At 42.8% G+C, this 16,307-nt stretch overlaps 1 protein-coding gene across 4 annotated transcripts in view; it reads right to left on the reverse strand.

Moving 5' to 3' along the window:
• Positions 1-553: 553 nt before the first annotated feature.
• EIF4B (eukaryotic translation initiation factor 4B) overlaps positions 554-16,307 on the reverse strand; it is a 32,209-nt gene continuing 16,455 nt past the window's right edge. The window contains exons 7-15 of one of the 4 annotated variants that reach the window (XM_045073405.1): positions 11,738-11,875; positions 11,461-11,634; positions 7,293-7,521; positions 6,289-6,401; positions 4,636-4,849; positions 4,039-4,094; positions 3,385-3,493; positions 3,032-3,104; positions 554-2,663 (exon numbers count right to left, since the gene is read on the reverse strand). In XM_045073405.1, coding sequence (XP_044929340.1) covers positions 2,583-2,663; positions 3,032-3,104; positions 3,385-3,493; positions 4,039-4,094; positions 4,636-4,849; positions 6,289-6,401; positions 7,293-7,521; positions 11,461-11,634; positions 11,738-11,875 — 1,187 coding nt within the window. In that variant the 3' untranslated portion in view covers positions 554-2,582. The remainder of the gene's footprint in view (positions 2,664-3,031; positions 3,105-3,384; positions 3,494-4,038; positions 4,095-4,635; positions 4,850-6,288; positions 6,402-7,292; positions 7,522-11,460; positions 11,635-11,737; positions 11,876-16,307) is intronic. The other 3 variants (XM_004774667.3, XM_045073406.1, XM_004774668.3) reach the window with 3 other exon arrangements.

Below are 16,307 nucleotides of genomic sequence, written 5' to 3' on the forward strand. Positions count from 1 at the left end.
GAACCTTAGGGTTGTGAGATCAAGCCCCACATCAGGCTCTGCACTGGGCATACAGTCTGCTTAAGATTTTCTTTTCCAACTCTGTCCCTTCCCTCACTTCTAAGAAAAAAACACAAAAACACAAAAACAAAAAACCCGCAAAAAATAGGTAACCCCCGCCCCCAAACAGGCAACTTGCTGTGAACAGTAAAAAACCTGATTAAAGAAAAATAAAAGAAATTAGGAGAAAAGGGGTCTCAGTTATAACCCAGCACAGCTTGTCAAGGTCATTCCATTCCCGTGCTGAGTAGCCTGGAAAGCAGAGGCAGAACCTCTCCAGGCTGCTGAAGGGCGGAGCAGATATCAAGTATTAAATGTTAACACCAGACAAAAAAGCTGGAGGGGAGTGGGTGCAAATTCCCAGTTCTTGGGCCTCAATAAACCTAGCTTCCCTTGGTAACCCCGCCCTCTGTTCTTGCACAGAACAGACTCATGCAGACAGGACCAGAGAGATGGGGGTGGGGAGGCAACAGAAAGGCACAGGTATATGGTTAAAAGAATTTCAGCATTAAGGTGAACTTTAAAGATCAGATTTATTTGGAGAAAACCAAACAAAAAAAAAAAGCCCACAACCCAAAGGATGGGATTTTACATCTCAAGAGATCTCCCAGGTATTAAGTCTACAGATTACAAATCATTTTCATAGAAGATATTTTGTACAAATTTTACATGTATTAAGGAGCGGGACAGAACCCGTTTCTATGGAAACGGGGGGCAGGAGGGGAGTGGGAAAAAACAGCTTTTTTGGATACAACCATTTGGAAGGAGTAGACCCAAAGAGGGCAAAACCTACCTTTTCAATGGTATTGAAACAAAAAACCCAACAACAACAACAGAACACCAACCCCTTTCAGCCTTGGGTATTTCTCTAAAATCCACTTCCTGGCTACTGGCCAATCCAAGCCAATTATTTAAAGTTACTTCACTTGGTCAGTCTTTTTATGTCCACGGGGTAAAGGACTCATTAGCTCACTGCTGCAGCACTCCACTGACACGTCTGCTGGGAAGGGCAGGGTCTAACCTAGGACTGATGGGAGAAGGGCTCGCGAACAGGAGACCAAGGTGTCATTTCTCTGCCGGTCGTAAGGACACCGTCCCCTGGGCTGACAGTACAAAGGTGTGCATAAAAGGAGGGAAGTTAAGCTCTTGTGGTACAACAGAAACCAGGACCTTGTTAAACAGTTCTCTCCCATTATTAGTTGTTCTTTCAAGGGAAGCTTAAGAAAACAAAAAACCCCCTCAAAACCACCAAAAACCACACATTGGTTGAGGCCACATTATAAATCCAAACACTGGTATGGAATTTCAGTGGAGAAGACAAACTTAAGAAAACCAAAAGCCCCCCATCAAGGTTGTAAGAACAGCTCACAGTGTCCCTATTTTCCACCCTCACTCACCACCCAAGACCATTAATTCCAGTTTTCTGAGGTGTAACAGGAGTCAAATCGAAGCAGGAATGGAGGAAAAGGAGTGAGAGCCCAAAAGACACGAAAGAGCCAAGATTTGCTGGAGAAGAGCCTGTGATTCCTTATTTGCTTCTGCTCCCTGGGGTGGACAGAGAAAGCCCAGGTCAGGTGTGTGGTTCAAGCAGAAGCTGCTTTGGGGGAGCTAACAGCAAAGAGTAGCATGAGGATAGGAGACCAGGAGGAGAGCCTACATTTTCAAAGCTTCAAGATTTCAACAGACTGTGGATATATGTGAACTTCCAGAAAGGATAGTGTTTAAGAAAGGGCAAAACCAGGACACAGTAAAGACTTGGGAATTCCCATGATCCTGAAATGCTTCCTGCTCCAGTGTTCACTGGAGGTCATGCCATTTCCCCCCAATCATTGGTGCAAAATAATTAGTCCCTTTCCCATAGCCTCTTTTCAAACTACCACTTTCCTGCGTATTTTGGTCACCAAGCAGTCCTGTTCTTTAGTGGTCCAGAGACTCACTCCCAACTACCCCCCTGGGGGGTAAAAATGAAGGAATCCCCCCAGGGAGCCCCAGGAACTCCGAATTAAGAAAGAGGAGGGGCAGGCAGCCTCCTAGAGACTAGAACTTCAGAGACTAAACCTACCTTTCCAAGGATGGAAAATTTATTCAGATAATGTTTGAGAATTCATATATGCCACAACAGGATCATAAGAATGAAAAGGTAGAAATCTCACACTCTTCCTTAAGCCTGCCCTACTGCTCAACCAGGTTCCAGACACTGCATCGCTGTCACTGCCATTCTGCTAAATGGAAGACCCCAGGTACTAATCACACAGGCAACTGCATGTGTCGCAAAAACGCACAACCTTCCCATGAAAAGCTGTACGTCTCTTTCTCTCTGGCTACATTGGCGATTCTCCAGTTAGTTCAATACTTTAAAGGCTGCAGCAGCATGCAAAAGAATTTCATTTCATTTTGTTTTTTGTTTTTTTGTTTTTTTAAAAAAAAGTTAAGAAAGGTCTCCAGGAGATGGTGAGTTTTATTGTCTTGTCTGGATAGAGGTTTGATTTGCTCTCGAATGTTCCAGGGTGGAGAGACTAGGAGAAAGCACAGGATGCAGAGGTCTATTCGGTGTAATCGTCTCCCTCGTTCTCATCTTCGCCATCAACAGAGAGAGCAGCATACTTGCTTGCAGAACTGAACTTCTGGAATAGACAAGAGGGAAAAAAATCACCAAGGCCTTGAATTCTCACATCAAAACCCAAGAAAGAGCATACAGCTACTTGGGCAAAATGGAGGGGACAGCCCAGGCCACACTCACTAATTCACTCACTCACTCAGCATCTCCCACTGTAGAGTAGCTAGGGTGAGTGGCTCAGAGGCCCATGTACTCTTACTGAAGTCCCTCCACCACCTTTCATCTCTGAGAGGGGATGAGAGGCACGAAAGGGAGAAAACGGTAACAGGTGCATTTGCTATCTTGAACAAACAGCAGTGCCTGACTCCTCACCACTCCCTGGGAGCCCCGAACATAGAGTTCAAGGGCAGACATGAGCAAGCACCCAACACTTACGGAAGCTGGATTTTCTTCAGGTTTCTTTGGCTCAGGTGCAGATCGGGAGTCTTGATCCTTTTTGCCATCTTTCCTGCAGAGGCGTAAGGGTAAAACCACAACTTTAGGAGAGGACTGTCCCAACTCCCACAGGTAGCCGGGAGGCACTGAATAGGTACCTCCAGTCAGCAGTCCTTGTTATCCGGACTTTCGTTTCTAGATTCTTAGAACTTTAACTGTCCATATTGGTTGACTTTCCTTTGTTTATAGCAGGAGATCTGGCAACACTTGGAGGACCAAGAATAACTTAACTACAAAGACACATGTACCTAGCATTAGATGAAAGATTACAAATGATGAGAGAACACTCATACCTATCTGACTCCTTCCAGTGGTCCTTGTTCCCTCCGTCTCCTGGGCCACGGCTGGAGTTCCCACTTTGGCCTTTTGGGACACTCACCCCATCTACTTTGTTTTCATCTGCTTAAGTGGAGACACAAAAATAAATGAAAAACAAGTAACCACTCTCTTTGCCCTAGGTATCCCTTCAGCTGCAGAAAAGCATGCCCGTTTGTACCGAGGGAAATTCAGCCTCACCCCAACCCAGATTTTCTTCCCAAAACCTTCTTCCCACGTTCCCCCGCCCCCAAATAAGACCCACTAAAAAGTTCCACAGTAGGGTTATGCCATCATTAACAGCAAAGTGGAAATGAAGAACTGTGATGCTGTGTAGTGACCTTGGCCTTAGAGATGGTGACATTTCTAATCTGGATGGAGCATGTTAATTTCCTTCCGATTCTTTTTTTCCCCTTTTAAAGAAATGTTCTACCAGGAAAGGGCAGGGCACCATGCCCTTCTCCAAAGAGACCACTCCTGCCCTCTACTGGTAAGAAAGAGCAGATAGTCTAAGAATCTTAAACACAAAAACAGGTGCAAAATTACACTAGAGTTCTGCATTTCATGAGACCCCTACAGGCCTTTTTTGAGGCCTCTAGCTACGTGAAACACTGACTTCCTGTTGGTCTTACCTCTCCTTGCTGGTCCTTCCTCAGGTGGTTGAGCTGGAACTACTTTCCCCCCACCACTAGAAGGAAAACATGTAATTATATTCATCAGTCTTAGGGAAGGAACAGAAAAGAAATGTATAATCATTCTCCAAATAGTAAACTTTACAGAGAACCCAAAATACATACTTAACATTGTGGAACATTAAAATACAGGAAAGACAACAATGAAAGCAATTATGTGAACACTCACGAAGTACGATGATGTCCTGTAGGATCACCATGCATGCAAGGGGAGTATTACTATTTTACAAAGAAGAATCCTAATACTTAGGGAAGTAAATGGACCCCCAAAGCCATGCTGCGAACTGTGGCAGCAGCAACTCCTGATTACTGATCTGCAGATTTCGAGTAGATGTCAACCAGTTATCAGAACTCTAGAAAACTGAATAATGGCTTCAATGAGCCTCCTCCAGCACACCAATGATTCTGAACTAAGAGCAAAGATAGCATAACTTAAAAAGATGCTGTAAGGTCAACAGCTAGGGCCCTTTCCATTATGACATCACCATGTTTAAGATTCTACAGCTAAGCAACTGTTCTGCTCCCAAACTGACTCACCTGGTAGGGGATGGCTGCTCTGTGTCTGAGCTCTGCGATCGAGCAGGAGGGTTGGAACTTCGCTTCACCCAAGCATTCTCCTTTGGCGGAGGGGCTGGCATTACCTTCAGAGGCTGTTCAGATTTGGGAGGCTTGGAAGTTGGAGAGTGACAGTCTTCCTCTTTACTGGGTGCTTCATTTTCTAGAGACTTTTCACTCTCTCTCCTTCGTGCATCTGTGAAGTCAGAATAGGAAGGCTGCCTTATTAGGAAAAGCTATTAAACAACATCTATTCAGGATCTCAAGAGAATGGAAAATGGTTCACACCTAAGCTGACCTCTTTTCACCATTATTCTTAAATACAGACCTGTATCTGGGGCCCAAAAGATGAAATTATCCCCAAATCGGTGGTTACTAAATGTCACGTTGAGAAAAGTAACATTTTTTACTGATTCAAGAAAAAGAGGAAAAATCATGGCTCTCCAAGGAGAGCCACCTGACCTCTCCTAGGAATGAGTACTCTATTTTAGGATTACAGTCTTTCCACGTTTTCAGCGCACTGTTAAAATGTCTGTACTTGGAGAGTATGTATCCTCTGTGGAAGAGGACCTCTGATGAACCTCCAACCCCAGGAACCACTGATCAAACTTCAATTTGGAGGCTCAACACAAACACATGCACACAGATACACATTTACAAAAAAACCCAGAACATACTTCTTTTTTAAGGGCACCAAGTGTCTCCTCAAAACTTGCCCAGTTCTTTGTGCAGCCTCCTCAAGTACATAATCAACCCAACCATCACACTCTCACCTGGCTACAAACAGAGGCATTACCATCCTGTTACTAAAAGGCTACCCCAGTATGAATAATTTCCAGAAACCTTCTAAAACACCTGGATGAATTTTTAAATCCTCTCAGCCCAGAGTCATGCTTTGAAATGCTCAAGTACAGGGGCGCCTGGGTGGCTCAGTGGGTTAAGCCTCTGCCTTCGGCTCAGGTCACGATCTCAGGGTCCTGGGATCGATCCCTGCATCGGGGTCCCTGCTCAGCAGGGAGCCTGCTTCCTTCCCTCTCTCTCTCTGCGGCCTGTCTGCCTACTTGTGATCTCTGTCAAATAAATAAGTAAAATCTTAAAAAAAAAAAAAAAAAAAAGTGAAATGCTTAAGTACAAATCAATTTAGAGGTGGGAAGAAAGAACTTAAAAAACACTGGTTCACAATAAGGGAAGGGAGGTGTTATGATTTAATCACTTGGTTCCCAAAAACACTAAACATGTTTGTGACAAATGATAAATTCAAGGAAGGAAGGAAGGAAGGATCAAGAGCAGAAGATCATCGCTTGAGACATTGCTCTGGTCATATGTTGACATCCAAAAGGGCTGGTGAGAGTGCTATGTGACGGTGACCGTTCTAAAGAAAACTCTGGAACATCATGACATAAAAGAAAGGGACAAACCTAATAGTCAAGTATACTCTTCAGTGGAAGATTATTAAACAGATCACCTAAGTCTCTTCTGGTGCTCATGTCAGATTTTTCAGACCAGGACACGTGACATTCTGATCAATCTATGCTAATCCAAATAAAGCTTCCATGACTCAATTTAAAACCCTAAAGTCTCTGCGTAATTTGGTTACGGCTCGTTTATGGAAAGGGGCAATAACACGATACCCACCCTGGTCTGACTTACTTCTGCCAGATGTGGCCGAGGTCCCAGTCTGAGATGACTCACTTCCTGTCCTGGACCGTTCTCGTTCCTGAGTCTCTTCACTTCGCCAGCTTGGGTGTCTGTACAAAGATTTAAAAAATAGAAAACAACTTATGTCCAGCTCAATCAAGGCCACCCTGGACCCATGCTGACTCCTCAATAACTATAACTAATATTCTACCACGCTGTGTTTATGGGTGGGGTTGGTGTGCACATCCTGTCTCTCTTTCTCAAACCATCTGAAAGCTGCCGACATTAAGATACTTTGGCTCTAAACACTTCAAGGACCAACCACGGTTAAGAATATTCTCCTATATAACCTACAGCCTTACCCTGACTGGTAACCCAACTCTACAAGCCACTCAAAACTAGGCCACTTTTCAGAGTATTATTACAAGAGGTTTCTACCCTACTGGATCCAATTCCACCTTTTAATAACAAACACTTCAGTAATGACTCCTTTAACATACACCCAAGTAAAATTAAATGAAAAATATCTTATAGTTGATGTGTAACACGAGTGAAAACATTTTCTCTCTACTCTACCCCAGTAAACTGGGCAGGAGGCACATCCACTAACCTCACCATGGTGGGATTTTACTCCATACACTAAAGCCAGATTTGGCAATTTTTTTCTTACTGAGTCAGATAAACTATATTTATAAAAAAGGAACAAGCCATAATTTTCACACTCCTATATTAAATCACTACCAATTTTTACCTGCCATAAGTTAAGGCCGTTTAAGCCCTTTTAAATACTGCTAAGGCCAGGCAACGAACTCATCAGGTGTGACTGTCCATATACTGCAGCGCCCCTAGCGGCCCAGCCCATGTACACTAACTGCTAGTAAGTGACAACCAGCAACACCTGCATGAATTTCCCAAGGGTGCCCTAAGGATGCGCTGCCCCGCCCACCAGGAGGAGCCACTCCACCCCCAGGCAGGAAAGCCATAATCGAGGAGAACCTCACCTCTCCCGGGGCCGACGGTCTAGTTTTGGCTCATCCAGCTGGCGCTGCAGCTTCTCCTGCTCCTTCTGCAGCCGCTCTTCTACTTCTCGCTCTCTAGCAGCTGTGTCAACAGGCTTTGCCCCTCCAAAGATAGAGGCCGCTCGACTGGACTGGGAGGTGCTAGCAGAGGAATCATCTTCCTTAGGTGTACTCCGAGGCTTTAGATTCAGTTTGGGTCTTTGAGGGGGACCTAAGTTAAATAAAACTCTAAGTAACAGTTTTTCAAAATCACCAGAAGTTGATGGCTCAAAGCCAGATGCCCAGACACGGGTCTAAGAAAATGCCGCATGGGATTCGCAGTACTGGCCTAGCCAACACAGCCAAGAACAGTCAGTCTCTCCACTACCATACCCATGAGGCAGCGCGACACTGAAGGGGAGACTGGGAAAGGTAAACACTTGTATTACACACACGGTGAGTCACCACAACTAGTACTACCTGCAAGAATGTCCAATTATGATAAGCTTCTGAAAGTATCTTGGTCAAAATGTGGTCTGGAAGATGGACTACTTCTGGAGGCTAAGAAGGGCTCATGACAGTATCATGGGGAAGACTAGTTCCTACACACTTGTCTCTGTGTAGAATGTGAATCTGACAGTGATTCACAAAGCACTGAACAGCTGATGTAAACGCTAAAGGAATCTGATTTCCTCTTGGATCCAAGCTGTCAGAATCAAGATAAACCTTAGTGTTTCAACGGAATCGTATTTCTCAAAATCAGTGTTTATCCTAAATAATTCAGACATACAAAAGATAAACAAGATAAAACCTACATGTCCCAACCATCCACCTGGCTTAAGTAATAAAACATCCTAAAATCCACACAGAAGGCTCCTGAGGATCTTTCCCCTCATGACATGCCTAGCTGTGTTCTGTCCTCTCATAACCACTATGCTCAAATCTGGGGCTTATCACTTCCATGCAGGTCTTTATACTTGTACTATGGAACACATACATGTATCTGCAAAAAGAGGATCTTTTAGCAAGATTTACAATTTTTATTTTTTTATTTATTTAAAAAAACATTTTATTTATTTGACATACAGGGCAAGCAGAAGTAGGCAGAGAGGTAGGCAGAGGGAGAGGGGGAAACGGGCTTCCTGCTGAGCAGAGAGCCCGATATGGGGTTCGATCCCAGGATCCTGAGATCATGACCTGGGCTGAAGGCAGAGGCTTAACCCACTGAGCCACCCAAGCACCACAAGATTTATATTTTTAAAATACAGGTATGTTAAAGATTTTATTCATTGACTTGACAGGGAGAGAGAGCCAGAGAGCAAAAGCAGGGGGATTAACAGACGGAGAGGGAGAAGTGGGCTCCCCACCAAGCAGGGAGCCTGCAAAGGGGTTCAATCCCAGGACCCCAGGATCATGATCTGAACCAAAGACAGATCCTTAACTGAGCCACCCATGCACCCCAAAATTTAAATTTCGGTAAGGGTTTTTTTTTCTTTTTAAAGATTGTATTTATTTATTTGACAGACAGAAATCACAAGCAGGCAGAGAGGCAGATAGAGGAGGAGGTGGGGGAAGAAGGCTCCCTGCTGAGCAGAGTCCGATGTGGGGGCTTGATCCCACCATCCTGAGATCATGACCTAAGCCAAAGGCAGAGGCTTAAACCACTGAGCCAGCCAGGTGCCCCTCAGTAAGGGTTTTAAGCTGGCAATTTATATAAAACTTCTGAGATACAGCTTTTTTATTTTTTATTTTTTTTTAAATATTTTATTTATCGGGGGGGGGGTAGCGAGCACAGGCAGACGGAATGGCAGGCAGAGGCAGAGGGAGAAGCAGGCTCCCTGCTGAGCAAGCAGCCTGATGTGGGACTCGATCCCAGGACGCTGGGATCATGACCTGAGCCAAAGGCAGCTGCTTAACCAACTGAGCCACCCAGGCGTCCCGATACAGCTTTTTTAAAAAAAGGATTTAAGTAATCTCTATATCCTATGAGGGGCTCGAACCCAGAACCCTGAGATCAAGAGCTGCATGCTCTGTCAACTGAGCCAATCAGGACCCACCCCCACCCCGGAGATCCACTTTTAATATGTGTAAGTTTGCGAAGGGCCCATTAACTCCTCTTTTATAGGGTAAAACTGGGGATCAGAAAGAGTAACTCAGGGGCGCCTGGGTGGCTCAGTGGGTTAAGCCGCTGCCTTCGGCTCAGGTCATGATCTCAGGGTCCTGGGATCGAGTCCCGTATCGGGCTCTCTGCTCAGCAGGGAGCCTGCTTCCCTCTTTCTCTCTCTCTCTGCCTGCCTCTCCATCTACTTGTGATTTCTCTCTGTCAAATAAATAAATAAATAAATAATTAAAAAAAAAAAAAAAAAAAAAAAGAGTAACTCATTTAAGACATACACCTAATATTTGGAAGACCAAAGGATGAAATCTGTATTGTCAAACCAACTCTATGTTCCTCCCACTATAGTACACATAACGTCTTTTTTTCTTCCTCAGATAATTTCTGTTTGTTTTAGCTACTCAAAAAATGACGAGCACCTACATTACAAATACTGCGCTAAGGCCAGATATATGACAGTTGGGTAGTTTTTAGTTCCTGCCTGCAAGGAGCACAATTTAATGGGAGGATCAGAATAAAAAAAAAAGAACACAGTATGCTAAGCTCTACAGAACAGATTTATGCCCCCTGGAAGTTCTTAGACTGGGGCTGTTTGGAGAAGCTTGTGAAGGCTTCAAAATGGGAACTCCTTAAAGTCTAGAAAACTTAGCAAGCACCTAATGGTAGGTAGCACTAAAGACGTAAACTGTAGGCAGAAGAGTGAAGACCCCTGTATGTCGGGGGCACAGACAAATGGCTATCTTTCAGGCCGTGGAGAATAGGAGCAAAATAATCTAATTAGCTCTTGTTCTCAAAAGACAATCTGTGCTAGTGTGAAGACAGAATGAGTCAGGGAAATTTGCCAGTAATGTGGGTATAGCAATGAGGTCTGGATAAAACAGTGGCAGTGACTCTGGAGCTGAGGGGGCAGATCACAGAGGAGGCGCAGGGCAGGATCACTGGAAAAGAGAGATGAGGTGTGCAGTTACTGAGGGAGGAAAGAATGATGAGAGAGGAAAAGGTCACGAGTCAAGGAGACTCAAAGTCCACACGCAGAACTCCACTTTTCTCTCTAGTAAAGTGGGAAGGAAAAACATTATCTATACCAGATAGAATTCTCAAGACTGTATAGTATCTGTGGGGCACCTTGGTGGCTCAGTCAGTCAAGTGTCCGCCTTCAGCTTGGGTCATGATCCTGGGGTCCTGGGATGGAGCCCCAAATAGGGCTCCCCGCTCAGTGGGGAACATATGTTTCTTCTTCTTCCTCTGCCCCTTCCCCTGCTTGTGCTCCCTCTCCCTCTCAAATAAATAAATAAAATCTAAAAAAAGACTGTGATACCCGTGAGAGCACTTAGCTCACTGCTGGTGCAGAGTAAATGCTCAGTGTTAGTATTTCTAGGATGCAGCATGGGAAGAGAGAAACTGCTAACAGCAATGACAGCAATGCTTTAAAAATAAATTGAAGTTTTATTAAAAAAAAAAATACTTGGTGCATAGGGCTAACATTGAGATGTTAAGGCTAGGCACGCTGCTAAAAATAATTGAAGAGAAAAACTGGGTCAGACATCTTAGTTTTTGGATGATACTAATGAAGTCAGATGCAAGTATCAGCCATTTATTGATACTTTTGGAGGTTTGTAACACAATAGTTTTCTATAAATGTTAAAACACGAGGGACTTAATTTAAGAAGAGGTATGCTGACACCTCACCGTTAATTAACAATGACTGTGGAGTAATGGCACCGAAATCACCAACATTCAGTTTTTAATCCTGCTGTGCCAATCACTGCCTAGGAGACCATGTGGCAAATGTTCTCCTTTTCTCGTCTGTATATTCCATCAATTTTAACTGAAAAATCTCTATGCTAAGGCAACTTAGAAGAACTCGACTTTGCTCTATTTCCATTAGGTCACCTTTGTCCTGTGGTCTTTTTGCTGTGCTCTGCCACACCTTTTATAACATATAAATCCCATCCTGTTTCTAAAACCCACTTAAGGGGTTTGAGACATAACTGATAATTTTCTAATCAGTTTCTCCGGTAGTCTGCTCTATTAGTAAGCAAAAGAAATGATTACCTCTATCATCACGCCTATAGTCATCCCGAGAGTAATCATCTCTGGAGCTCCATGACCGATCGTCTCGTCTGTCGTATCTGTCTTCATAGCGGTCCCCACCTCCTCTGTAGTCGTCATCCCTACGGTACCCACTACCAAATGCTCTTCTGCCACTGCCTATCCTGGAATCGTAGCCTGTAAATATATTCCAAATTATGATCATCACACTGGAGGGAACAAAGGCAAGAAAGGGGTTCTTGAAAGACAGCAATTTCACTTGGCTGTGTTTTGTAATGACCTCTGTCGTAGTCTCTGCTGCCTCGGTCATCATAGCGATCCCGGCCCCCGTATCGATCCATATCTCGGCGTGGGGCATCACGATACCCATCCCGATACCCATCGCGGTATCGATCTGAATCATAACGATCTCGATACTCTAGAGAGAAAAAAGACAAGGTAATGTCATTCCCTTTTCTTTGACACCATTAATAGGAAGAAGCTTGAGAGCCCATGAAGTCAATTTGATTTCATGAGTTCAGTCACTACTATGCTTATTTTCATGAAAGTAAATCACTTTATGGGATGCCTGGGTGGCTCAGTGTTTGCTTTTGGCTCAGGTCATGATCCCAGGGTCCTGGGATCCAGTCCTGCATCAGAGTCAGTGGGGAGTCTGCTTCCCCACCACAGCCTGCCACTCCCCCTCTGCACACATAAATATGTAAAATGTTAAAAAAAAAATTTTTTTTTTAAACCTTAAATCCAAAGTGGGAAAATGTAAACTGAAATAAGTTTTTTTAGTATTTGATTTAAAAAATATTCTCTGATCATTCAATAAACATTGCCAAGCTAATAATTTTAGGAATTAAGAAAGAGAAAAATCTCTATATATCTCATAATGGATTTCCAGCATTAAAGACTTAAATACACTAGAAGATAGGTGGAATCTATCTTTTCTGGTTGGTTCTAAAGAATCAAAGACCACTTAAAAAGTTAGCATAAGAAAACACACAAACCCCAAAGCTGAGAGGCAAACAAAATGGGAAAAATATGTACGACACAGGACAGCAGATTAATTGGCTATCACCTAAGGAAGAGAAACTTATTAACAGGCTGTTTCCCACCACCAAAATGGTGAAGACTAAAAATAAGAGGTACCTCTGATGTTGGCAAAGTTTAGGGGAATAAGTCGATTCCTTTGCTGCTGTGGAGTCTAAAATAGCACAACCACTCTGAAAATTATTCCAGAAATATACACTAACAGCTTTAAAATCACGTATATTCTCTGGGCCAACAATTCAATTTCTAGGGATTTATCCTGAGAAAACAACTGGGAATATTATGAAGACACATGTATAAGGAGGCTCACTGCAATATTTCTTTAAAAAAATTTTATTTATTTATTTGAGAGAGAGGGGGAGAGAGAGTACATGCATATACACGAGTGGAGGGTAAAGGAAGAGTGAGAAGCAGACTTCCCAGTGAGCAGGGAGCCCGATGTGGGTTTGATCCGGGACCCTGAGATCATGACCTAAGCCGAAAGCAGACGCTTAACAGACTGAGCCATCCAGGTGCCCCTGCAATGTTGTTTGTGATACTGAAGGTGTTGAGTGCACAACCTATGGATTAAATAAATCAGGGGGCATCCGTACAAAGCAACCATTAAAAATGGAACAAGAAAAGGACTGACTGTACGTGTTCATGACACTTGAAAACTGTATTTTAACACATACATGAGTAACAGTATCACAGGTGCCCAAATACCAGAAATTTGTTTAAGACTGTTGTAGAGCTCAGGTGGCAAACTACACAATGTAAGGCATTTATAAAAGGAGGTGGGGGCTAATTAGCTTTGGCTAACGTGCTAGATCTTCCAGTTTTCTGAGAAAGCTGTAATCCCTATTTTTACATGAAAAAAAAAAAAATCTCAATTCCCAAACATGAATCAATTAAAACAAACAGAAAAACCTTAACAATATTTTGAGTTTAATAATTTATGCATGCAGACCAAACAAGGATTTTAATTTTACTACTACTTCCTTTAAAACAATGACTTAATTTTGGAAATGATTATCATTTTGTCTACAGTCCCTGTTAGCTTAAATTTTAAGTTAAAGGACATGCTAATGTTGGCAAAACAATTATACAAAGGAGAGAATCTAAAACAGAATTCAAAAACCAAGAATCAGCCTTGTGTTTATTTTGAAATCCGAATCTGATTTCTAGAGGCAGATGAACTATACACTTACTTAGATAATAAGCTTGCTCTCACTGAAACAGTTGGCCAGGAAACATACGAATGTTTGCTGAGATTTTTACAGTAACATTTAGTTAACTACCCCCACCCCCCGAATCTTTTATGGGCCTAATGCCTAGAACAGGAGTCTCTGAAAACTTGGCAGAGCTGACTTAGGGGCCATCACCTAGCCTTACAAACTTGGCAGCTTTGTAATTCACATTCACTCTTTGTTATCCATCCTGCTTGCTCCAAGTTCAAGGTTTCTTTTTTTGTTGTTTTTAATTTTATTTATTTATTTGACAGAGAGACAGTGTGAGCACAAGCAGGGAGAGCAACAGAGGGAGGAGAGGGAGAAGCAAGCTCCCCACTGAGCAGGAAGCCCCACATGGGGGTTGATCCTAGAACCCTGGGATCATGACCGGAGTGGAAGGCAGACTCCCAATGCAACTGAGCCACCCAGACTCCCTACCCAAGCTCAAGGTTGAGAAAATAGTCCTGTTCTTTAATTCAAAACAGGACCCTTGGTCTGACTGCTTTCTCTTTCAAGAGTCATTTCTTCTTGGGACGCCTGGGTGGCTCAGTTGGTTAAGCAGCTGCCTTCGGCTCAGGTCATGATCCCGGCGTCCTGGGATCGAGTCCCACATTGGGCTCCTTGCTCCACAGGGAGTCTGCTTCTCCCTCTGACTCTGCTTTCCACTCTGTCTGCCTATGCTCACTCTCGCTCGCTCTCTCTCTGACAAATAAATAAATAAAATCTTAAAAAGAAAAAAAAAGTCATTTCTTCCTGTTAACAACAGAACCTCTTGCATAAATGTTGACATGAAAGGTAGTTCTCCCCAAGACTTTGCCTGGTCACAAAATCTTGACTGAAAAACCAGATATAAACTTGATTCCTTCTTCCTTCTCTGACATCTTCTTAGGTTAGGGAGGACTCTTCAAAAACAGAATTCTATCTCTTGTTGCTTCCTCAATTTTATCTGGTACACACCTCACAAAATGTCTCACAAAATTAAAATACTTATGAACTGAGGTTGTTCTTTTTCTTTTTACTTATAAAAATATTTCTAACACACAAGGAAGAACAGAATCAACTGTAACAGACTTTTGTACCTGTACTTATTAGGTTTGGGAGATGCCAACAGCTTGCCATGTTTACTTCAGTTTTTAAATTTAAAAGTAGCAGGTTACAAATATAGATAAAGGGCTCCCTTTACCCTCACCCAAACTGATGGTGGTGGTTAGTTACATTACTACGCATACGTTCTTACAATTTACATATTAACACTGTATGACAGTTCTCAAATTTTTACACAATTTTGCCATTTCCCCTCAACATTATAGGTTTTGAATTTCATCCAGATCATTATGTGTATACTATATTTTATTATACGGAAAAGTTTGTCATTTATTTACTGCATTAGTGGTCTTTCTTCACATATTTCAATAAAGTTGCCGATTTTCCCCATGAAAGTTTTGTCTATCTTTTGTTGGATTTAGGTGGTATATGTAGAAGTTGTGGATTCACCCCAACACTTACCTAAGGACATTCTCTATTTCCCTTCTCCTTTCTCTAAATTATAGTTGATTTATTTGAGTACCATTTCTTTCCCCCAGTATAAACAATGTCCAATGAGGGTACAAATTTTGTCTGTTTTGTTCACTGCTATATCCTGAGCTTAGAACACTATCTGGCACATGGTAGACATTTATTATTATTCTTCTTTTTGAAGATTTTATTTATTTATTTATCTATCTATCTATCTATTTATTTATTTATTTATTTGACAGAGACAACACAGGAGAGCACAAGCAGGGGGAGCAGAGAGGGAGAAGCAGGCTCCCTGCCGAGCAAGGAACCTGACTTGTGGCTTGATCCCAGGACTCTGGCCAAAGGCAGATGCTTAATGACTGAACCACCCAGGTGCCTGACATTTATTATTTTTGAGGTGAATGAATTTTCTATTATTTTAAAAGGTATATTTAAAAATTCCATTTTAACTGTTGGCTGGCTAATAATGCAACCCATCTTTTTGTACAATGCTCTTAACCCAGCAATCTTTTTTTTTTTTTTAAAGATTTTATTTATTTATTTGACAGAGATATACAGTGAGAGAGGGAACACAAGCAGTGGGGGTGGGAGAGGGAAAAGCAGGCTTCCTGCCGAGCAGGGACCCCAATGCAGGGCTTGACCCAGGACCCTGGGATCATGACCTGAGCCAAAGGCAGATGCTTAACGACTGAGCCACCCAGGCGCCCCACTGACCCAGAAATCTTTTTTTTTTCTTTTCTTTCTTTTTTTTTTTAAAGTTTTTATTTATTTGACAGAGAGAGAGAGAGAGAGAGATCACAAGTAGCCAGAGAGGTAGGCAGCAAAAGGGGGAAGCAGGCTCCCTGCTGAGCAGAGAGCCCGATGGGGGCTCGATCCCAGGACTCTGAGATCATGACCTGAGCCGAAGGCAGAGGCTTAACCCACTGAGCCACCCAAGTGCCCCTTAACCCAGCAATCTTGCTGAACTTTTGTTCCTTTCTTTATAAGGTCAGTTGGGTTTGTGAACAACTGTTCCTATTTTTATTTATTTTATTATTATTTTTTGGAGGAGCACAGAGGTAGAGAGACAATCTTAAGCAGGCT

Source organism: Mustela putorius, unplaced genomic scaffold (genome assembly GCF_011764305.1).
Source record: "Mustela putorius furo isolate JIRA1106 unplaced genomic scaffold, ASM1176430v1.1 tig00537227_pilon_pilon_pilon, whole genome shotgun sequence".
NCBI classification, from domain to species: Eukaryota; Metazoa; Chordata; class Mammalia; order Carnivora; family Mustelidae; genus Mustela; species Mustela putorius.